The sequence below is a fragment of the Cardiocondyla obscurior genome, linkage group LG08 (assembly GCF_019399895.1).
Source record: "Cardiocondyla obscurior isolate alpha-2009 linkage group LG08, Cobs3.1, whole genome shotgun sequence".
Taxonomy (NCBI): Eukaryota; Metazoa; Arthropoda; class Insecta; order Hymenoptera; family Formicidae; genus Cardiocondyla; species Cardiocondyla obscurior.
Genome location: NC_091871.1, coordinates 4,003,249 through 4,028,391, shown reverse-complemented (window position 1 = coordinate 4,028,391; position 25,143 = coordinate 4,003,249). Strand labels below are relative to the sequence as shown.

The window sequence follows — 25,143 nt, the reverse complement described above, 5'->3', positions numbered from 1 at the left end:
GGTCTACAACATATTTTTGAGAAAATGTGGCATCTAAATGTCGCGTCAAGCCGTCGCGACGCGGTGAAGGACGACGTGACAGAGGTGAATCACGTCTGATCGAAATGGTATTACAGCACGCGCGACGTGTGTATGTACACGTCTTGCCTTTGACAGCTGTCGAGACGGAAGCCGACTGCGGAGTGGAATTGACTTTGGTTGGCGAGGGGCTCTTTCACAGGGTGAAAATTCTTAAGCCGCGACGACGATAAGCGGCGCGGCCCCGCTTCGACGCGACGCGGCGCGACGCTGGACCGTCCGCTATTAACAGAAACCTCGCCGTCGTCGCGAAACTCGCGCAATTTTCGAAAAAGGAAAAACGTGTTCGCCAGATCCACCAGCTCGGCTACTCGAGCACGAGCCAAATGTAATGAGCGAGACTTGCGAATTACTGCGCCATCAAATGTGTGCCCGGATATACCCCGTTTCATACCCAATTTATGCTTTCGAAGTTCTCTCTTATTCTCTCCCTTCGTGATGTGACGAGTCTTAATTTCGACTCTCTGTAATTATCGAATTATCTCAACTACGCAATCTAGGCTGTATTTAGATTGTTAGGGAGAATTGTTCCCAGACACAAATAGTTATCTTCCGCGTATAGACTTAACACCGTCCTGTATAATTATAATTTTACATACGTCGCGTATAAAGGGGGAAAGGGGAAATAAAACCACGGGTACTAATTCTTCCGAAACGAATTCCCGCGCGCAACGGAAGAAATCAGGAGCGATTCTTAAATACCTTTAACGACGTCGATATGCTAAAATAATTTCCACGAGTACGAGAAGTACTCCGCCCGCTCGTCCAGGGGACGAATTTATTTAGCGACGTTTGTCACTGCGCTCGATCGATCCTAGCTTAAGGTAAAGCCCTGCCGTGTGCGCGGAGGAGACCATTGCTCGCGCTCGCTCTCGAAGATTTATAGTGTTATCGAGCAGAGGTTTCACGGGATTTCGGAAACTCTTCCGAGTGCGGTGGGGTAGTCTTAAACCTTTTGCCGCTTCGCGTTGCCGTGACAGGATCCGCTCGAATTCGACGCCGATCTCTCCCGGCGAGGATCGCAGCGAGTCGTGGCTCCAAGTCCTGCCCTCCGGCTCTTCGAAGATCTCCGAAACGAGTTGGACTAGAGGAAATCTCGCGGTTTGACAAACTCCACTTCAGTGCACGTCCAGACGACGTATACTAGGAAATATATCTTGCCGCGAATTGAATCGATTCGATCATTAATTAATTTAGGAATGTACGACAAAAACGTTTATATCGCCGCTTTTCCTTTCGCGTGATGCTAACTCGATTTGACACTTTCATTGTGTTGCCTCGGTATTAATTCTCGCTCCCATTATTTCTTGGTGCTCATAGGATTACAAAGTATTTTCAATGTATCTCGGCGCGGGTCAATTATATTTTCTCACGAATGTATTTAGTTCCGATGGCATTCGATACACTTTAATAGAATTGCGATTGTCAATTCCGAAAACAGCGATGTAATAAAAAATTTCTACAATTCTATTTCGATACTTGCGATATCGATTTTACATGCAGGTATCATAATTACTGCGGTAGGAGTTGCCAGGGCGAAATTGTACGTCTCTCGCAGGAAGGAACAATTCGTGGCTCTCTCTGAAAACGGTCGATTAAAATTTTGCCAACGCAGAGCGAATATAACATTTTGGGGGGAGGAAAAAAAATGGAAAATTGCGTTACTAGCATATAGGTATATATATACCGATATATTCCGCACGCCGTAAAACATTTATCTTTCGGTAAAGCGGGTTTCTATAACATTTAGGATGCGGCCCAACTTTTATTTCTCTTTCCTTGCATAGAAGACCGGTATATGCAGACGTAAAGCGAGATCGATCCCGCTCGACCTAAACTTCCATCCTACTTTTCGGTTTATTTCTCGAAATCCATCGTAACTTGACACAAAACGGAACGCTGCTTCGACGGGGCGGCATCGCGCACTCGGCGAAGGCAGGAAATAAATAATCGGATCTCTCTTCTCTTTGACATGAGACCGACATTCGATAATCGGATATCGCGGTGGAGAGAGAGACGGGTGGCGCGCGGAAAGCGAGGAAAGAGAGAAGGAACGGCGGAGATCAGTTCGACCCGATTTTGACGGTGGATAGCAGACGAAATTAAACGAAAGTCTAAGCTCCGCGTATCCGTAATTAATTTGTCGACGCGACGCCGACGCGGCCTTACGGAAGGAACGGTCCCGGGAAAGAGCAAGGATCTTCTCCACTTCCGTTCTCTCTTGCCTCTCTCGGAACCCACTCATCCCGGACTTCTCTCCGCCCTCCTTCCGCGCCTCGTTCCGCGGACTGGGTCGCTCTTTTCCTCACGGACCATCGGCGAAGTTCGTTCGTGGAGTTTAACCAGAGCTCGGCGCTATCGACCTGACGAGCAACCTCGGCGTCTGCGTCGACATCTGCGTCGCGCAGACGCCCCGCCGCTACGGGGGCCGGGTTCACCAATCGATTTCAGATTTTCCAGCATAACGAGGCCGACTGCTGCCCAAAAATTCCGCCACATGCATACACACCGCCGTCCTCAAACGGTGTCTGTCCATCGCCGCGTTTCTAACCGCGTCTCTATCGTCGCTCTTCGCACGCGATCGATGGGAGAAAGTGATTTTTCTTAAAGACGTTAGTAATAAAAAGAAAAATTGTGCTTCCATCGATTATTTTTAGATTCACCTTTTACGACCGTGCCTCAATATTCATTTTGTTATATCTGTCGGGTTTAATATGCAAATAGATTGTTAATTTTTTAGCTTTTAGTAATTCTGAAAAATGAATATCTCTCAGCTTTTGACAATTATTTTTACATATTTTACTCCGTGCATTTAATATTCTCGTCGCACGAGTAATTATTTCGTTGAAATTAATTTTTTGCACTTTTCCCAAAGCTACAGCCGTATTATTTTTCAGAGACATTTAACCAGCCGCTTTCCCTTTTACTCTTTCGCGCGTTTTTCAACCAGACCTCATATGATGATAGTAACTATTTGATTGTTGCCAACGAGACGGCTAACCTTTGATCAATTTTTAACAAGTTTGCCTGGAAGCCGGCCGGCCAAAAGTTTCCGCGCACACAGGAATCCCTCGCTTCTGGTTTTCATTCTATTCTCTCCATTCTTTATTACCCGTCGCCTCGAAATAGCCGAAAAAATTTGCGAGTGATATTTTATCGAAAATACCTCGGGGGAGAAGAAAAAAAAAATTTGTTCTATAAAAATAATCGACTGTAGTAACACGCTGACCAAGAATAAACTGCTAAATATCCTGCATTTTTATCGTCTACTTTATTTTGCACCTTACTCTTTAAAATCCATTGGAAACGGGACAATTACGATCAGACTGTGCCTCGCGCCCGCACCATCCGACGTGGTCCGAGATGAAAATAAACGAGTCGCCGCTCTTATTCCACGTGTTAAATTTCTCGAAATAAAATGATACACTTCTCTCGCTGAATAATCGCGTGGGAACGGGGGAGAGAAATTCATCGACCTAATTGGGACGTTGGGAATGATGCGACGCACAGTGGATTTCATCCGGCGGCGTTTCGATTCCGCCGCCCTGTCGTCGGATGCAAATTTTGCGGAATGGAAAGTCATCCGAACTGCAATCCGATAGACGATAGACGGATACGTAAACAACGGGCACGACCGGCTCCTCGTAAATACTGACATTTCCCTCCGCTTATTTTCTCTCGGCGAATATCGACGTATTCCGATTTGCGATCCATCAGGATACTAGACTCTTCCGCTCTACATTCGAGATTTTGCAAGCGTGATGTAGCCGACGTCAATCGAAGCTTTCCTGGAGTACGAAGTTCCCTCCCATCCCTCCCTCACCTCTCCTTTCTCGTTTTCGTTCTTTTATTATTATCTTTTTGTGAAAGGAGTCGTTCCTACGCAAATAAAAGTGCGCGCTAATATTACTACAAAAAAAGCTTACAGCCTCCATTATTCAGGAGACACCTGGGCGCAATCGTTCTCTTTATCCAAGGGACGTCGTCCTAATTTCCCAAATCAATCGTTAATTTTTATTGACTCGCCGAGGGCAACGACTGAAGGATCCGGGAGGCCCGGCCCGGCTCGGATCGTAGGAAGGCGGAAAATTCAATTCGATTCGATTAGCGGAGCCCGGAAGAACAATCATGATCGTGCCGTGAATTCGCAAAAGCGGTCAGATGCCGCTACGCGATAATTGCCGCTTTCGCGAATCTGGCTTTTTATTTTCGTAACCGACCGGGAAAGCGGGGCTGGGTCAAAAACCCTATCGACGCGCCGAGGAAGTTGGTTGATAATAATTTATGTTGCGGCGCGTAACGAGCGAAAACCGTGCGCTCGTCACCCCGCACGTCTGGGCTTTCGATTATAAAAGCGCCGAGCATTGAGACCATCGCGCGCCGGAGACTGTCGATATTTCCAATATCACGTCCACGTCGAGTCGGTCTCTATTTACACGTCCGTCGCGGTACAATTTGTAAGGTGCAAATTCGCTTAGATCTGCCCGTGACGCGGCACGTCATCAAGCGCGCGTCACGCGCCTCTGGAGCTAATCGACGAAGGGTCGGGCATGCTCGTTTAGCAAATTGGGTTGAATTTAAATTTGCTTTCTTTACGACCCGTATCAGATCTCTTCCTCGCCAATTATCTCGCGCGTGTTTTTCGGGAAAAAAGAAAAAAAAAAGAGAGAAAAAAAAAAGAAAAAAGTAATAAGAGTAACAAGTGCCTAATCGTCCGGCAGAAAGCAGCTGTTCAAATCCTTCGTAGAAGAATGGGAGGGAAATGGCCGGAAAAACCAAAAGTCTCGTCTGTGCCAATAAAAAGGGATCAACCTGCGCGCACGAGTCGATCGGGGTGAACCGAAGGGACCAAAAAGGGCGGCGCACGTAAAGGAAAGAAGCGGAGACCATTTTTCGGAAGGATTTATCGCCCTCAGATTGTACATATATGTGCGAGAACGCGCGCGCCCGTGAATTCGAACAGCTAAATCACCGGAATTTCATTTCTGTCCGCCGGCCGGGGAGCATTACCGTTCGTTCTGTCGTCGTCGAGGAGGGATTTTGGTTCCGGAACGGGGGTGCTCGCTCAGAATTTCATCCATCCCACGGCCGCAAGCCACCCTCAGGAATCACGGGGGCGACCTTAATTGGACGGCGGAAGCTCGCCGATAGATGTAAATAGCGCCGACGAAAGTAAAAAGGAGTCGTTATTTGAAGACTACTTATTAATTCATTTCACTTTGATGCCCCCAGTCCTGCGATTGTTCGGAACGTTCTCTTCGAAAAAATTATGTCGCGGTTGCGTAACAAATAGGCGGATTCGCCGGAACTGTTTGCTGGGATTAATTAAGCACGTGTCACTTTGCGGGGTGAGAAGTGCCTCATTGCCGATCATTGCGCCGGCATAAAATTGACGATTACATGAATAGTCTCGAAATTTCAATAGGCGCAAACGAACGGGCGCAGGCGGCATCTAATTAGGCAATAAATGTCGTCGCGGAGAGAGCGATCACAGTAGGCAATTTATCTGTGCTAATTCACAATCGCTATTTGATGGAAATCCTAATTAGATCATACGATACGCGTTAGCTTAATAGCGGGCTTGATAATAACGAATTCGACGTGCCGAATGTTCGGCGACCCCTTTTCACCTCCGGGCAAACGAATTACGAGTGCTTTCATATCGCATTTAATAATAACGATTAACGTTACGGCGGCAAAACGCGCGGCGCGGCATCGCTTCGTCCTGCCAATTTATTTGCCCGATTACTACCTAGGTACCTGAAAAGAGAAAACAATTTTTTTTGCTTTTATCTTTTTTTTTTTTACAGACATGTGGTATATAGAGATATAAGGTAGATACTTATTATTTACTGTCAGGTATGCTGTACATAATATTTAATTTGTCTTACAAATATTATATAAAATTACAATCGATCACGAAGAAGTAGATCTCGCGCGCCGTCATTCCCACGCCAAGTGATACACGACCTTACACGCCACTGGCGTGAATACACATTCGGAAGCACACACGCACACAGGCATACCAGAGAAACGAGACAGACTCGTCAATTAAATCGGTAAATCGTCGAACTCGGATAAAGGAGAAGAGATAAAAGAAACGTACGCGCGCATAAGTGATTAGCGCAATTAACGAGGCCGCGTTCGCGCACCCGACAAGAATGCCGCTCCTCGACACCGCCCTTTAATCTTCGTTTAGTTTTGATCTGCGATTGAACGTTCATCGCCACGTCGAATCGGAGGCGATCGCTACGTTTTTACCCCCGGCCGCGAAACCGGAGATCAATCATCTTCCTCCGTCAACGCGAAAAAAGGAAACGAGGAGGCCGCGCAGGGATCAACCCTTGTCCTCCTCCTTTTCTTCCCCTTTCACCTTTCCTCCACCGTCTCTCTTTGTCTTAACGTTCGGTTGTAAGGTTTTCCGTCGCGAAACGACTGGTTCGACGTACGCTTCGCCGTCGACACCGTCGTTTAGCGACGGTCCCCGACCCTTATCTTCGGCACGTCCGAGTCAAGGCGGGCACCGACTCTTCGCGCGGGGGTTCTTATTTGACGAAAGACAAAGCCCCTGGAGCCCTTTGTCCCTCGCGGAAATTATTATCCCCGGAGATAAACACTCGTACACACCGCCGATTGATCCTGAAGTATCGATTTCCGAACAATTACGCGTGATCGCATACGCGTCGATTTACGGGGTCACCGCACTACGCGTCGTTGATACTCCGGGATGAAAAAAAAAAAAAAAAAGGGAAAAAGAGATCAGCGTTACGCTTCGTAAACCGCCTCTACCGTCCCCGTCGGATTTCCATCATCCCTCCCTGCGCGCAATCTATTTCATAGTGTCCCACCCCGCTGGCGATTCTCGGTTATTAGAGTGCAAATGGTTATTAGTAATCGAACGTAAAAAAAAAAATGAGAAGACGGACGAAAGACGGGTTAAAAAAGAGAAAATCGGGGTGCCAACACGTAATCCAACCTTTGAGGAATCAACGGGACCTACCAAGACGATTTGATTCGCGAACCCGCGTTAAAGCGAGGGAGAGAACACGGAGAGGAAAAAAAAAAAAAAGAAAAATTACAAGGGACGAACGAGAGAAGGGCGGGAGAGAGAAAGAGACAGAAGTCTATTGAGCTATAACGAGTCGAGTGGACGAGTTCCGCTTTCTCTCTCCCTGCGCGTTGCACCTCTCGTGAAATCGTTCCGCCGCCGTATAAATAAAAAGTCTATAATCTCCATCGTGCACGTGCATCGCGTCGTTTCCCGTTCGAGTCTGCCGTCGCGCGAGAAATGACGCCAAAGTCCGTCGAGCATCTCTGCGAACGTCTACAACACACATATACACAGCATATGCACACACTTGACACATACATATGTCATATATATACATATTTTTGTGTGCATAAGATATATATATATACATAAGATGTGTGTGTATATATATATATATATATATATCTTTTAAGCATACACGCGTTCGAAGAAAAATAAATGTTATATGTATACATATATTCCAAGTGGAGTGCGTAGATCTTATTTAGCAAGCGGAGTCGTATTCGATGTTCCCTTAGCGGAAATTAATATCCGGAATCGCGCCGAGATTATACACGTATGCACACGTCAACACTGAAAATTTATAAATAACTGCAACGAACAATTATAACGGGTTGCGATGGCCCGATGGAAATTTTCGCTAAGGAAGATTCGTTCGTTCAATATTAATGTACTACTATTAGTGTACACTCTGGCTATACACATATATATAAATTTAACGAGCAGGATGTGCGTGTGGTGTCTAACATCTCGCTACGCCTCTAAACAATTTTGATTTTAATTTTTATTTAACTTTAGACGGATTATAATCAAAAATACACTTTAAGCCTTAGGAAAGTCGATCTTTCATAAGCACGACGCATACACGAAAAAAAAAATATATATATATATATATAAGTATATAAATATTATAGAAAATATATATATATATATATATTTCCCCGATAAAAAACATTCTATACGGTGATATCTGTGACTCGAAGAACTAGCAGACGTCCTGCTCACTGTCGCTCTTAGATTTACGTCAAGATACAAACAGGGAAGAGCATTAATGTCGCGAGTATCTCAATGATCATTGAGAACTACACTATTCTCTCCACTTGCCTCTCTTGCTTCTCTCTTGCCTGAATCGCTATTCTTTTTAAAACCCGCATCGACTGTTGTAACGCTTTCATTTCAGCGTTTTAGACTTTTTAGAGTTTCGAGAGCACAGAGAATATTCTCGTCATCGATCGGTGGATGGCTGGTGCCAGCGGGAGAAAAGCGGGCGCAGCTTTGAACGATCGGCAAACGGGAATCGAACGCGAATCATATACGCGCGCACGTTTGACACATCACGCGTATATTTTTTTTTTTTTTACCTATATTGATAATAAGCGTATTTCGAAAAAATTCGGCCGAGTAACGAGCACCGATCTCGGTTCGGCTTTCCACGTTTGCGGATGCGCTCGCCGCCGTCTCGATTCCTAAGAAGATTATATTTCGCAGCCAAGAGAGACCGCACGAGAGCGCGAGAGAGCGATGGGAGAGAAAAGAGCGCGAGAATCGCAGTTGCTGCACGGGATGTGTTCGGAGATTGCGACTTTTCTGCGGAACGATATTGTCATGAAGAATTGTTGCGCTCTGCCCTTACGGCACTACTAACCGATGCCGCCCTTCGCGTCGCGGACAGGGAGTGCGCCCCGCCCGCTGCGAAAATCCCGAACGGAGAAATCACGGCGACGAGTATATTTGGTGCGGGATCTTAATTACATTTAATTAAGAAGTGGGAGAGCGCGGCGCGTCCCTTGCGGGTTTTATTGCGGTGTTTCATTATGCGAAACGGCAAGCCGTTCGAGATTTTCGCCTCGCAAATGAGGAACGACGAGAGAAATCTCATTTCTTCGCGATCGGCATGTCGCGGCCTTCGCTCGTCTCGCGCGAGCGGATCACAAGAGCGAAAGCACTTTCCACAGTAAAGAAGCGTATGTGCTTGTGTAGATGATTTACTTTACATATACAACGATAATTTCTTTTTTTTCTTCTTTTTTTTTTTTTTTTTTTTTTACCTTACGCGACTAACCCAGTTCTGTGTTACATCGAAGAGTAATCTGTAGATTTACAATATCTATTATTAAACGCCCTGTCCACTGTCTAATAAAATTGTCGAAGAATATAGATTGTTCGGTTATTATTCACAGGATAGACGGGAAATGAATCAACAATTCGATATATCTCGATGTCGCAACAACGGACTAGCCGAAAATAAAAATAAAAAAAAAAGAATAATAAAAAAAAAACTTAGTGAAATCGAGCGTTGAGTCAACCGCGTGTCGGGAAACACTTCAATGAAACAACAGTCGCAATATTAAAATAAAAAGAACCTCTCTTAAACGTATCGCACACCGGTAGAAACCGGTGTGCTAAAATTCGCGATTAATGTATGTATTAACGCAGGACGACACACTAGAACCCTTATTCGGTGGACGTAACAAAAATATATATATATATATATATATATATATGTATATATATATATAGGTATCTTTTATAGTATATGAATTTTTTTTTTTAATATATTTTCGTTAAAATCGTTCCGCTTCGCTTGAAGTCATTTGTGCACCGAGAGCACGATGTCATGGCTTTGTAGATGAGAAAGGTAACGTTACATTTACATAACACTACGGTTTATCCCCCCACGCAAAGTGAAGACGATTTCATAACGATTCATCTTAGCTACACACCTTCCGTAAAACTTATCGATTGTAAAAAGGCAAATTTAAAGTCGTCTCGTTATCCGAGACCGTCTAAAAACGACCGAGGCTCGATTTGACGTGACGATAATCGCTTAGGACACTCATCATCGACCGAGCCCATTACTCTTAAAAAAACGAACGTAAACGCGAAGATGAGTCTACGCGAGTTGCGAAGAAGAAAAAATAAACGTTCTGGAAGAACGGAATAGTTTCTCTTTCTTGGTTTTCTTTTCCCTTTCCCTTTGTAATTATTCGACTTAATCCTAAAAGTTATCCGGATGAAAGTCGCGCGTGGTCCAGTACTCAAAGACGGGATTCAATTGAATGGAAAAAAGAAGTTTTTATTCGCGTCATCGATTGCCGATACGCGAAACTTAAAATATTCACTTGCTGTACAAACGTAACTGTCGATCTAGTCGAGAGAGGACGGAAATATAAGTTTCATTCTTTTAAAGTATTACGCGAAGGCAATTTAAAAATATAGGACACTTCGGTATTAAAAAGCGGACGATGCACGTAAAGTAAAAAAAAAAAAGACAAAAAAAAATTGTCGGATTGACGTAAATACAAGAATGAAAAATAACCGCGCGTAAGAGTCTTTGGTGATTGGATGCAACAGAATGTCTGATGTGCGCGATCAGAAATAATGAATAAAAAATTTATATAGGTCATCCTCGTAGCCGTAATGATAAATTCTTTATCCAGTCGCTGTATCCTGTATTATAACGGGGAGTATCGTTATGTTCGATCGCTAACCGAGGCTGGGAAATAAAATAAAAAGGACTCGATTCAGACCAATTCTATCCGGGATCATCATCAGGCGTAACTATTAATTCGCGAGGGAATTCAATTAAGTTCGCGGTACGTAAGTGGAGAGTTGATCTGATTATCCTTATTGGATAGAGACTTCTATTACTCGAGATCGAAATCTCTTTCACCCCTTTCCTTTCGCATTGTCGATTTTCCTCGACCGTTAGGCTACTACTCTGTGCACGAAGTGGCATGAGTTACGAATTCGTACGAGTCGACGAAGAAGACGGCGTAGCAAAAAGTGGAAATAAAGAAAAGAATCAATAAAGATCGAAGATACACCGAATAACATACATATATGTATTATATATATATTATAAATTAAAACAAAGTTTCTAAAAATGCAATAAATTCCGAGCGAAGAAGTTTGATTAGTCTCGCGCACGAATTTGTTATGTACATAAGTACTCGTGTGTAATGTATGCGTTTAATTTACATGCGCACACACCTCTCATAGATGCATCTAACATGAGAAAAAAGCGCGTTAAGTAAAAATCGATTCAGTGGAGAAACTAAAACCGGTAGAGACCCGACAACGATGTGATTACCCCTACAACGAATATCGACAGTAGAAATATAATTTGTTTTTTATTACTTTTTATTATTTTTTTTTTTTAAAACGTCTCTCGCGTAAATTCAACAATAATAATAGATCATTACGAAATTTGTTATATTGCATAATATGTACAAACTATGTTTTGGTTTTCTCTTTCCCTCCTGGTCGTCCCTTAAATTCCTGCATTCTAAACCTAACGTTTCTAATCATCGTCAGATATACGAAATACAATAAAATCATCTGGCAGGAATTCAAAGTAGCCGATTACCAATTATCTTCAAATGTGACAAGTAGATCCTTTGGGAAGAAATGATTTTTAAAGTGGCAGATCTACTTACGCTAAGCGAATTATTATAAAGGAACAGCACATTTATACACCACTGAAAGATTCTCCGTAAAAAAAAATCGTTTACTGAGAATTTGCAACATGGTGCAACAATAAATTACATTTTTATGAACATAAATTTGTAAAAACAATTCGGTATGACTCCCTCATCACTTTGACAAGCGGATTATTTCTTAAAATTTATATATATATATGTACCTTGTATATATACATTTTAAGAGGAATACACGCTTTTCGTTAAATACTTTCTAGTTTTTTTTCTGTGCTTTCAACTCTTATATATAAAATGTGTAAAGCGGCGCATTAGTGTTTCTTTTAGAATCTATAGATGAACGAAACGTTGCGCCTAAATACTTCGACAGTCTTCAAAGAAAGGAATGCATTGCGAATAAAATGATGCGACTAAGTTAAAATTTGTGCGGATTCCTTTTTTTTCCTAATATATTGTATGAAATAGTTTTAAATATCTCTACTGACTTTGATAAAAGAATGGAATTATTTCAGTCGCACAATTAAACTTTTTTTTTTATGGAGTCAACAAATTACAAGAGCTATTTATAATGCGTTCCAACCACCAATGCGTTTCAACACATCAACAATCAGCTGAATTGACCCGCAATTAAAATTATAATTATAATAATTATAATAATTAATTATAACAATTATTTATATAATTATATATTATATATATTATACATTATAAATTATATAATTATATAATATTTATATAATTAATTATAACAATTATAACAATTATAATAATTAATAATTCTCTGCCCTAATATGATATTTCGCATCATCTGATTACTATAATCATTCAGAATGCGCATTAACGTTATTCGTGGACGCTATTTATACCATTACCATGTCGTCGTCCATATTGATTATCGTCGGAAACGAATTATCTGCTGAACTTTGCCTTTGAACGGGTTTCTTCCTTACGAGTCCGTCTGTGATTAATGAAAGTACAAGATTATAAACTGAGGAATCTAGAAATCGACCTATAACTATCTTTAAGTATCCATGATTATTTGACAATTTAAAGAATTGTTTTTCAAATTAATAAAGTAATTAAAACGCTCAGTTATAAATATTTGCCAATATATAGATTCCTTGAGAAATCGTTGATCAAATTGCAGTTATATATAATTGATTCTTAGAAAGTACTTACCAGCAGATGGGAGTAGATCGTCGAGAGATCCATCGTCTAGATCTGTAGCTGACAAGAGGAGATCGTCATCCGAAGAAGCCCTCGTCAAACTGGGTAAAGTAGATGTCAAGAGGGCCTTTTCCTTCTGAATTTCTTGTATATGATCGACGAGTAACGCTTCCTCTTCGTCTCCTCGATCCCTGTCGCGATCCATCGCAGCTGCCCGTCCCGCGGCACTCGAGGCGGCCACGTTCAATTCTTCTGGGCTGAAGATCTTGGACGAACGTAAACTGGAGAGTCGGTGAGTTGCTGTGTGACAGGCTGACTCAAGAGTATTTATATCCGCTAGCGTTGCTCGAACTACTCTCAACTTTTCCTGCACGATCGTTTCGACACAACGCGTCTGCCTGCCCACATCTTGAAGAGAATCTTGCGCGGGCAATGTCCTGTTCGTTCTGAGAATGCACGGTGCAAAAACGATGGCCAAAGCTGACGGTGACATTCTATTGTCCACTTCATGTCGTGCTACTCGCGCCAAATGGACAATTAAGCGTTCCATTAAATCGTAATTTGGTTTCGGCAATTTCTTTAATATTGCGAAGAGCGTGCTAATTCGATCGTGCGGATCCGTTAAATTCGCTGCGTGTAGGAAGTCGTCATAATACTCGTAAGTCAAAAGCGGCTCTGGCATGTCTCTGAAGAAACTCTTCAATACTGCCGCTAGGACATGCACCTGATAGTTCTCGAAATCCACTTTCTCTAAATCACCCTCATCCATTTTCATTTTGAGTTCTCTCACTTTAGAACTGACACCGCTCTTCCTGTATATACCCTCCGTATAGAGACCATGCATCTCGATAGTTGTAATCAAACGATCTACTACGAGTGGTACTTTACCATCGCCACAATCTAACTTGTACAACGGCACACCGAATACTTTGCGCGAATTCATTTCGGACAGAGAACCATCTTTGCCGCACTCTGCTGATGCCTTCATGTAGCATTTTTTGTGACATGTTAATTTACAATCTGAAAACACAATATATAATTATATACATATATAATTAATTATAATTATTTAAAAAAAAATTACTTACTTTGGCAAACGAGTCCTCGCTCAATAGGCCACATGAAGAAGGACGTGCAGACTTCGCAAGCGGTGGGTATGTTAATAATAGTCAATTGAAACATGTGACTGCCATGCCGTATGGGCTCTTCCTGCTTCCGTTTCTTTTCTTTTTTCCGTTTACTCTTGCTTTGCTTTTCGGGAGCTTCAGTTTTAACCATCGCCATAAATTCGTTCATAAAACCTCTGAATGCATTCACGCCCATTGTTACAGGGAAATCTTCCCTCGTGTTCTCTTGCTTGCAAACAGTTTCCATAACGTGAAGAAAATTGGCGATCAAATCAGTATACTTGATATTGCCTTCCACGCCTTGCTGTATGGCGACGCTATACGTAATTACCAGGTCGTCCTTGAACTTTCTAAGCGCATGCTTAAAAACACGATCCACTTCGCTCGGTTTCCGACCCTCTTCTTGACTCTCCATTTTATAAATCTTCTTGGTGATAAAGTCTTGCATCAACGCTAACTCCTTGGCATCAGAAATGATCTTATCTGTGCTGTCGGAGAAGGCTGAAGTGCCGGTTAAACTGAATTTAGATGTGACCGTTTGTTTTGTAGTATCATACGGTGTGCGCGGAGGTTTTCTTTTCCGTCTACTCGGTGTATTAGCTAATAAACACGGCATTTTTAGTACTCCACCGTTTTGAATACATTTGACGTGATACAATTGCTTGCAGTCGATACATTTATAGCCTTGCGTCACAAACGCGTCCATTTTTTCATGGCAACACACGCATACGTCATCCTTCGCAAATCTTGCAACTTTTCGAAAACGATGGCCGGCCAAAGTGAACAGATTACCTTTCCACTCAAGAAGATTCATACCAGGCGCAAGTTTCAGATCGTTCGAGCTGGTGTCCTGTCCTATTTTATCCTCACTTAAACCCGAGATTTTCGTCGCTGGATCAGAATTTCTTCTTCGCAAATCGAGAGTTGTTATCGCGTTAGATCTCATGCGTTTACCAGGCTGCTGTACTTTGTACGTAGCTTCATTTTTGTTAATAGGCCAATCCGTAACAGATCGAGACGTAGTTTCGTGTGGATAATCTTTTCGGTACCATACATTCGTCGTTTTATTCAAGTCACTTTCTTTAATCGTACCAAGAAGAAGATTTCGCGTTTCTGTGTTAGTTTCGACTACGCTCTCGCCCATAGATCGACACTGAACTTCTCTCGAAGGTCTATTCCGCCTTGCGTTTCTCACTGGTACATCCGGTTCGTATTTTTCTTTTGAACGAGAAATCTTTTCCTTTGGTGATGATCCTCTTAATAAATTGCTCTTTAAAGTACTGTCATCGTTGACATCCGTGACTTTCATCCCAGTATCTCCTTCCGAATTTTGTCGCCGCAAGTAACTAAGATCTTTAACATTTTTTGTGGATCCAGGTTTGGTATGATCTCGCTTTGTCGGCGATATTGGAATATTTTCCATTCGGTCATTGCCTATGCTGTTATCATTCAGTCCGCGTTGTTGTTTATTACTCGCCAAGCTCTCCATCTGAACGAAACGATCGCTTGTGTCGAGTTTAACATTATAATTCGCCGCTTCGTTGGGCTTCTCCTGTCGGGTTTGTTCGAAAACGTTATCCGTCACATTTTTATAATAAGAAACGTTCGGAGAACGGGTAACTGTTGCTTTCTGAGGTACCGACATAAAATAATCGCTGTAATTTGCGGGCGAATAATCCACTCTACGACGCCAGATATCCGAACTCGGACTGTGCGTCAGATTTACGTTGGTAGAATGATACTTTATCTCACGCGGGCTGACGAACGGCGGGCTTGTGTTGAAAACAGGCGGAGCACTTTGCACGGCACTCGGTGTTTCGCTTTCAGTCTCACCGTCACTATATCCTGTCGAAGAACTGTCAGTTCTTCTACTCACTGAGGAAAGTCGACTGGACGCATTCAATAAATTTATATTCGATGCGACCGCTGGCGAATGATCACCACGTTTCGTCCTTGTACTCGGCACGGGCCTCGAGCCAGAATTCTCTTGCGATTCAGAACTGTTGATGCTAGCTTGAGATTCGTAACTCCTCAGACTGGTCAAACTCTCGAGACTACTTTTACGGTCCGCAAGTTCATCGTAATGATACGTTTCCGTATTTTTCAACGGCACGTCGTGCAAAATTCGTTTGTTCGGAGTAAGCTTTCGTTTGGAATACAAAATATTTGTATCCAAAGTGTTGTCTCGATATGCATTATCACCTCTGTAAAAAAAAAATTAATAATTTTTTGCAAAAGTTTTGATAGTAAAATTAAAAATTCGATATCTACCTTGTTGACGTGAGTCGATTTTGAGATTCTATTTTTCGAGGCGATTCGCCATATTCCGTCAGACTTCTATCTTCCACAAATCTGTAGATTAAAATAAAATAATATAAAATCGTTATCTATATCGTGTTATAATATGTACACATTATACTTACTCTTCGCTATCTTTGGCGCATACTTTATCATACATAAGTTCTTTATGTTCTTGAATCTTTTTGACTTCTTGAATTTTATCTGGTAAAGCTCTTTTTCGTTTTCTTAATTCAGTAAGTTTTTTTCTAGCATTATTTCCTCTGACATATGCTTGGAAGGTAATTACGCACGATTTTAATTTTTTAAACCAATTATGCTGTTTGTACGCTCTCCAGGCAGTTTGTATATGCAATGCAGCTTCAGATCGTGCACGAAGAACCTGAGCTAAGCGCTGCGCTGAGACCATCCTCCAGAAAGATTGTATTTGTACAATAGCATTCTTTAATCTAAGGAATTTTCTCCTTTCCAGACAAGCCCGGAACCATTTTTGTATCGTAGTAATGCTCGTTATGATTTGTTGATGGAGCTCAATATCTAATTTGATCTTTTCAGACTCTCTGAGGAAAACCTTGGTAGTACCCAACTGATAATTATCTCTATTGAGATTGAGAGTCAGTAAGAAATCCCTTACGTCAGATTGTGAGCTCAGAAGACCCTTGGGAAGTAGCATTCGATATAGTTGTATAAATTCCTCGTACGTTAATCGCACGTTGAAACCGGCCTGTCTTATTCTGACAGTTTCCAACATGCCTGTGTAACGCAATTGTCGTTGTACCGTTTCTTCATCAAATTCATTCGGCACTTTATTAGCGTTGCTCTTAATACATCTGATGAAGAAAGGATTTGCCTGATTCAAAGTATCCATCAGACTGTGCAAACTCTGCTGGAATTGTGCAGAGACGGTCATAGGCTGTTTTCTGGCTTTTCCCGGTCCAGTACCGTAACTCTGAGTTCTTCCTGCGAGTGTCTTCACTGTTTGTAGATTTTTCAGGCCCTTCTTGCCGCGTTCCCTCGGCCGAAACGATTTATTTTTCCTGCAAACATTTTGATCCAAATAATTTATAACATTCGATATTGTGTTGATGTACATTCGTTCTCCTGTTATTACGATTTATCAACATTATTATATATACAAATATATAATGTCTGTACAAATGACATGATACTTAATAATAATTTTATATATATACAGGAGAAGGAATTACAATCTAATTACGTGTCTACTAGCAGTGTTTTTTGTATTGAAAATGTATGAAATGTTTATCGAATATACAAAATGTATTTAATATATGAATTATAAAATAAATAGAAAATTGGTATGGTATATGACTATACTACAAGTAGAAGTAGGTAAGAAAAAACATACAGCAAGCTTAAAGATAGTATCTAGAAATATTTTAGATGAATGTTATGATATATATAAAATATCACTATGAAATCATATTACTTTTAATCTGCAATTATTTTTTAAATTAACTTAAATTATTCTATGTTACATTTGTAACCCGCGCTATAAATGGTTCATGGCCGTAAAAGTTGCAATTACGATAAACACAATTTCTTTAAAAAAAGTTTTTTTTTTTTAATTGCAAAACACTCAGCATGCAGCAGTCATCATTAAATATCAAGAACAACTGTAAAGTTGATTATAAATTACAAATAATGAAAAATAGTTCTGTGATGTATGATTTTTTTTAATGACTAAAAAAATGCAGTGGTATGTTATTAAGATCGTTCGATAAAGCCACGGAACAACGTCAACTATTAACTTACGAAAATCATCTATAAAAAGGAAACCCATCACCACCCGGTATTGCTATAGAGCACTAATTCTTGGTTTATTCAGACCAGAAATTTTTTTATAGCTTAAATTATAAGTTATTAAATGAATATCGAATATATACGTTACATACATGACTATCTGATTAGCGCGTTCCATCACGTTTGCTTCGTCTTTTGGAAGCACCCTCTCTAGCGGTGTATGAGTATCTCGCCTGAATTTATTATTACTATGGGACTGGTCTTCCCTGCCCCGCAATATGTAAACACCTTTCATTGATGTAACGTTTGACGGGTGTTGCGTCTGATTAATGTTTCTAAATTGTGGCCACGATAGACGATTGTTGTTTAAATTGTCATTTTCGGTTTGTATAGAAGATAATGTGGCAGAAGGAGTAGCCGATGATATACATATACTGCGTTGCTTCTGATAACTTGGTGGGCGAGTATGTTTGTGTGAACTGAAAAATTTTCTAGTTCTTAATTATCTCGTCAATCGACGATATTCCTTACGATTAGCTAATTATTTTATATAAATCATTAAGTACTTATTTTTAATACGCTTTTTTTTCGGTTACATGTACCGAACTTTGTACATGACGTCTTTGGAAAATGTTCCATCGACTGATGAATGATATTGAAATGTAGAAAAAAATATGAGATGACTGATATGAACAGTATGAAAGAAAATTCAGTTTTGCGTCATAAATCATGCTTAAATACAGTAACAAGAACATTGTACAATGATAGAATATAATTGTATGGAAATGTCATGAAAATGCATTCTAGTTGTAGCTAATACGAGGGATGCAAACATAAACGGAAATAAACTCTGTATACACACACAATTGGAAATATGGATTTACAAATTTACTCAGAGTATTTTACGTTTTTGTCAAAATTATTTAAGATTGGCTGTCACAGAAACATTAATATGCATTGATTTTTGTTGTAAATCCATGGGATGTATCAACAAAATACAACATTTGCGAGAATTACACATACAGTGGATCAAAAGACCACTTACGCAATTCGGTTAATAGTTAGATTGACTGTCGACAACGTCACAAGATGGCTACAAAGGGATAAAAAACATATGGCCAATATAAATATAATAGATTAATCTTACTTCATAAATACCGAAATTCTATTAGAGTGTGATGCATGTATTATTGACGCACAACGTAGATTCATACTAAATAAGACAATATGCAAACATGTCCAAAAAAACAAGCGCAACAAGCACTTTCTTCTCACACATTTGTCAATTTAATATTATATTGCTTTGTTACAAGTTACAGACAGAAGCATTTTATATTTTTTATTACCGTTAATAAAAACATCATTTAATTAAAAAGCTAAAAAAATTTTAGTGTTACCTTATTAAATTCTCGTTGGGTGTTCTATATCTGTTTTGTACAGACGCCTTGTTTCCATCAACTGAAAAAAGAAGCACATATTTTTTAATTAATTTTTTTGCACTAATCGATACATAAAAAAATATTCAAACTTGTTACAATTTAATATTTACCTCTACCATGCCTGTGTGCTCGACCGGCTTCTTGAAATGCAAAATGAGCGCGAAAGAAGGCTCGCAATATAGCCCATCTGAATACGGCAACCGGATCGGCACCAACTAATTCCCGCACGAAGGCAAGAGAGGAATTTTTCAATACTCCAACCACGCCATCGGGCCGCATTAAATCTAAATTCTTTTCTCTCATATTAGCAGCTTGGTACTTGACCGCACCGGCGTAATGACGCACAACAAATGTTGCTTCTCGACGCTGCGGCGCTTCATAAAATGGATTTTCTTTATGCACAGTGTTAAATTTCTGTAATAATGTCTCATTCGTTGCACCGGGGAAGCTGTAAGATAAAATCAAACATACGTAGATTATATTTTATAAATTCATAAAAAAATATATGTATATTTAAGCAACAATACTAACTTGCACTGATCATCAAGAAGACATAAGAGACCATTCGGTTTCCCTTCAATGAGATTGAGACATCCAGAATTGTCGCTGTATCCTATATCTGTCCATCTAATTCCCTGTTTTCTGTATTCTCGTTGTTCGTATTGGAAAACATGTTGATTAAAATAATGTTGCAATTGTTCATTTGCGTAATTGATACACAACTGCTCGAAACTATTGCACGTTTTAAAATCTTCGAAACCAAATATGTCTAATACACCTATACTATTGCCTTGATGATCTCTGAGGGTATCTTTTTTAGAAAGCAGGGCATGATTCACCTAATAAAAACGATATGCGTTATTTCACGTATCATGCAGTTAATAATCGTAATATATATATATATATATATATATATATATATATATATAAGTTCTTTTATTACCTGCAGCACAATCCAATCAAATAAAGCTCCGTACAGACACTTTGCCATAGCATCGCGTGCCGCAATCGCTTCGGGAAGTCTATAGTTAATAACTAAAGTCTCTCCAGAAGCTCTCGCACGTTTGGCAGTGAGTGCAGCCAACAGAGTTTCTTGCTTTACTCGAAGAAGTTCTGATATCAATGCAACTACTTCTGGATTTTTAACGCCTACAGCTTCATCGTGATGGTGATATGATTTTCTCGGATGAAATTCAACATTACCTAAATTAAAAATGGAGAGTTATTTTAATAACACGTATGGATAATTTAATAATTACCTAACAAAAGGACTGCCGACAGAACTGCGAAGAGTCTCCTTTGTTTCTCTGTCGTGAAGCCCACCATTTCCATAGACTGTTTTAATCTCGAGAATTCGTGTCGCTCGTCAATATTTTCCAGTCCGTAGCAGCCGCTTTTATTTAAGTAATTATACCGATCACAACTTTCCAAGTGCAATAGCTGTTTTTCTTGCTCATTTGCGCCAGCCAACAAATAATAAAACACGTGATAATTTCGTTCATTCCGTCCTTGAGAAACAATTCTTGATTTCTCCAGAAGGTATTTTTGAACCACAGCACTAAAAATGTAGATAAGTTATTTATGTTTCACCATTTATATTTAAAATGTTATTATTGTAAAACATACCCGTGAACCATTCCATTTTCTTTATAATTTACTTGAATAAATTTTCCAAAGCGACTACTGTTGTTGTTATGGGCCGTTTTTGCATTACCGAATGCTTCCAGAACAGGACCAGCGCTGAGTATGGTTTGTTCCACACCGCTGCCATGCGAACCCTTCTGACTAAGTGCCGTTAAATGATGCAACAAAAAATTTGTTGATTCTGTTTTACCAGAACCGCTTTCACCACTAATAACGATACATTGATTCTTCTTCTCCTTAAGCATACAATGATAAGCTGCATCGGCTATGGCAAATATATGAGGAGGAATGTCTGGACCCAATCTTCTGTTTTGATATAATTTGACATATTTCGGATTATAGATGGGGTAAAATTTGAATGGATTCAAGGCAATTAAGATGCTGCCGACATAGGTGTATATGTTGCCAGCCAAAAACCTTGCCCTCAAATTATCCAATAGCGTTTGCTCATTCAGATCTGGAAGTTGACATAGATCTGGATATTCCTTGTCTCGCGGTTGATAAAGGAATCTATTAAAATAGTCCTTTAGAAGTTGAGGATCCATAGGAAATCTACTGTCAGACCATAAATAGTCTGGTTGCTTTTTCCGCAGGTAAAATCTAAAAAAAAAAAAAATTTTCGTAAAAAATTATTTTATATAAAGCAGATAATAACAAAACATAATTATTAAATCCAAATAATAGACCTGTAGTATTCTTGTTGAGTATCATTTTTCGGCCACAGTAACATGAGTGCTACGGGACACTCGGCGGGGCCAAGTCTTCTTTCCTTACATTCTTGCCCAACGGAATTTCCTACCACTTCTGCTAACTCATAGCCATTCGAAACGGTAGTGTCCACCAGTCCGAGTCTTTCAATAATACACTCCACTATCTCGGCTGACGAAGTTTGTTTCGTGGCTTTTATGGAAAGCGCCTCATATTCAGGGCTCCATTCACCCACAAATACTTGCACTACTCCAGATCCACTGTTGTCCATTTTTTTTTAACCCTAAAATTGTGATATCAACGATAAGCAAATAATTTATTGCACAAATCAAGTAGTTCTAAGCAGCATACCTTGTACGGAAGAGGGTTAGCAAATATATCCTCTGTCATCTATGTAATATTTCAGATACGTTGCTTCTCCTTCTTCTTGTTCACTCGTTATGTACAACCATTGATACAAGCGTTTAAAATAATTATTATACATTTTGTTTTACAAGCTTGCAACGATAAAACGTCAGTGTTTATGATTATTTTACACGCGTTTAAACTTTACTATACTTTTGATGCAATTTGGATTGTTTATTTTTGTCAGATACACTTGCCAGTTGGCTAGATTTCAAGAGGTAATAAATTTTATATGTATCACTTAAAGTTTTAAAAATAAATTCATTTGATATAAAATAAAATGCTTTTTGCGTTTTACGTAGTCATGAATCATATCAATAAGAAATTGTAAAGCCCTTCCAAATTATTTCTAAATTTGTTCCGATATATCTTTCTCAATATGTAGAGTATTCCAACTGTTAATTATTATTAATGTAATAAAATAGAGTCATTAGAATGATTTCTCTTTTTTTCTTGTTTTCAAATAGATTTATACATTCAGTCAATCTGATAGGTCCTTGTTCCTGATTTGTTCATTAAGAGTCAGAGTATTTTTAGAGTCGTAGAGTAGCCTGTTTTATTCGAATATCATGCGTTCAACACGGACTGTCCAATGGTACCTTCTCGACGGCATTAAATTATTATCACAACATTCACTGAACAGATGACAAGCGTGGGTGCGCTATTGTTGGTAGGCAGTAACTTAGTTTCCTTGTTTTGACAAAAATCCAAGGTCTTCAGCGTATTGTTAAATATTCTCGAGTACCTCTTGAGTATTTCAGCATATTTATTGCAGTAGTTTTACAGTTGCGGTATCGTTTCCATTGCACAAAGTTTCTTTTTCTACATCAGAAGCGCGTTTTATCTGAAAAAAATATATAACGCATTAATTAAAGGAGGGGAAGCACACGACGTAGCGACGGTACGCGTGCACGCGTGTAAAATAAAGCGATCTCGGGTTTACGACGCGACCCGCTTAGGCGTGCGATGTAACGTGAATGAATGGAACAGGTGCGTTTCTATTTTAACGCGAGCACATCAAGATAGAACGCACATCGCGAACCGCGTGGGAGGCTGACAGCTATTAGAACGGCTATTAAAAGCGGCGAGGAATAATCGAACGCCCTTTCTCCCCGATCGCCCTCGAAGAGTTCGAGGTGACGGCCACTGCGCGTAGACCGTCGCGACTGCTCGCGTTTTCGGCCCGTCGTATGCACGCACGCACGCACGCACGTGTCGCGCGCCGCGAACTCAATGATGCACGACCGTCTGATGTAAAAATATCTCTTCTTCTCCGCTCCAGGTGGGTTTTTTTATTTTTTTTTCCAGCAAAGTGCACGCGCGCACGCAAATAGCCGCGCCGTCGCGCGCGCAAGGAAAATACTGGAGCAGCCTGCCAGGAATACACGGAGGTGTACCGTCGCGGTCCAGGGCACTCCCGGCCAGATCGGCGAGACGGATTGATCGGCGCCTCACGCGCGTACACACGCACACGCTCTTACAAAGGAATGCCGCGAGCGGTATTTAGCGCGTTTCCGCGATACCGCGACCGCGCGTTTCCTCGCACGGGCGAGCGGCAGGATAGGAGGGGAGGGGCAGTCGACGGCCGTGTGACATTTAGACGCACACACACGCGCACGTATGGGGATCCCGTGGCGGGTCACGGACCCGCGGCCGATCAACGAACAATAAACTGGCCTCGCACGCGAGAACTTCAAGCGAGCCGACGGTGCGATAAGACCACTCGCCGGAATCGCGCCGCGAGACGGCTTCTGGAGCGGAGGCTCTGAATCACGGGGCGCGCGGTATCACCGCGTAGGAATGCATCGTTGTGAGAGGCATGCGTGAGCGAGCGCCTGCGTGCGCGCTTGCCCGCTCGCGTGCACGCGGGTCACTCGCTCGGCCCCCCTCGCTGATACTTTCGCATCCGTTCGCATTACCTCCAACGTCGGGGGTCCACGTCGCGACGCATCGTCGTTCACCAGGAGCAGCGAAGCCCGCGCGGCGCGCTCGGGCATGCTGCCGCGGGTCTCGGTGAGCCCGCGCGCGCGCGCGTGTGTAGAACAGGAACTCGCCGCCGCCGCCGCTGCCCTATCTTGTCCTGGGTTGTCGTGATGTCTGACCGTGCTACCGTCTCTCCCTTCTCGCATCCGCGGGATGCCTCACGTCGCGGACCCGATCGCGCCCGCACCGCGACCGGCCGCGGTCCAGCTTCTTTCGCGGCGACTGTCCTCGGTCCACGCGCCTCGCTCCTGCTCCGTTTTCACCGCGCGACGACTCGCGGCCCGGCCGACGCTCCGGACGACAATACGGAACGGGCTGCTGACACTTGGCCGCGGTAAACACGCGCGCCGTCCGCGCTCACGTCCCCGATCGGGGCCCCGTCGGATCGATCCCGCAGCACCGGTCTGGCGAAGGGCCGCGCGGACGCGAACTCCCGCGGCGTATTCTACCTGCCGGCGGCACCCTCGCGCGAGATAGCACGCACACCCGCCGCGGTGGTATTTCACACGCACAGTCACCGTACACACGGCACGACGGGGGCCCTTGCCCAGGTTTATCGTCCTTCGTCACCGCACGGGATCCTGCGTCCCGATACGTCCACCATTTCGATTTTCGCGGTCACGTGGTGCGCGCCGGCGGTCACCAATTGGTCCCGCTGACCACGGAGACGTCTGTTACTAGTTTGCCGACGCACCACGGTAAAGGCGTATGCGGCGCATCCTTTCGGCAACGTGGACAAACCTCTCATTCAGTAACAAGAAGGAGATTTATCAGATGGCGTAATAATACAAAAATTGTTCGAGAAAATATTATATTATATTATATTGATTCTTTGTAGCTGCATCAGCCTGTTTTATTGAAAATTGATTTTTGATCAAAGCATGACGTTCGCCTGTACAGATATTGTCAAATTAATTCTGTCAAATAAATGATAAAAATTATCACTTATTTTGAGGATTAAAATCGCTGGATATTATTGGGAATGAGTGCTAAATTATCGAAAAGCATTGCTTTTAAATTGGAAAATTGTACAACAGCAT

General features: G+C 41.6%; 1 protein-coding gene across 6 annotated transcripts; it reads right to left on the bottom strand.

The window, feature by feature from the left end:
* Positions 1-5,908: 5,908 nt before the first annotated feature.
* Positions 5,909-24,605, bottom strand: LOC139105132 (unconventional myosin-IXa). Of its 6 annotated transcripts, none has more exons than XM_070661057.1 (15): positions 24,040-24,605; positions 22,067-22,964; positions 21,694-21,998; positions 20,990-21,607; positions 20,623-20,921; positions 20,307-20,566; positions 19,895-20,202; positions 19,474-19,811; positions 19,322-19,382; positions 18,077-18,403; positions 16,286-17,197; positions 16,134-16,214; positions 13,824-16,066; positions 12,748-13,755; positions 5,909-12,526 (listed from the first exon to the last, which is right to left on the bottom strand). In XM_070661057.1, exons 3-15 carry the CDS (start codon positions 21,984-21,986, stop codon positions 12,429-12,431), a joined length of 6,846 nt encoding a protein of 2,281 aa, XP_070517158.1. In that variant the 5' UTR covers positions 21,987-21,998; positions 22,067-22,964; positions 24,040-24,605; the 3' UTR covers positions 5,909-12,428. The 6 variants fall into 6 exon arrangements, with proteins under 6 accessions (XP_070517158.1, XP_070517159.1, XP_070517160.1 ...); XM_070661058.1 differs by lacking the exon at positions 24,040-24,605 and adding an exon at positions 23,518-23,677; XM_070661059.1 differs by lacking the exon at positions 24,040-24,605 and adding an exon at positions 23,154-23,479.
* Positions 24,606-25,143: the final 538 nt, after the last annotated feature.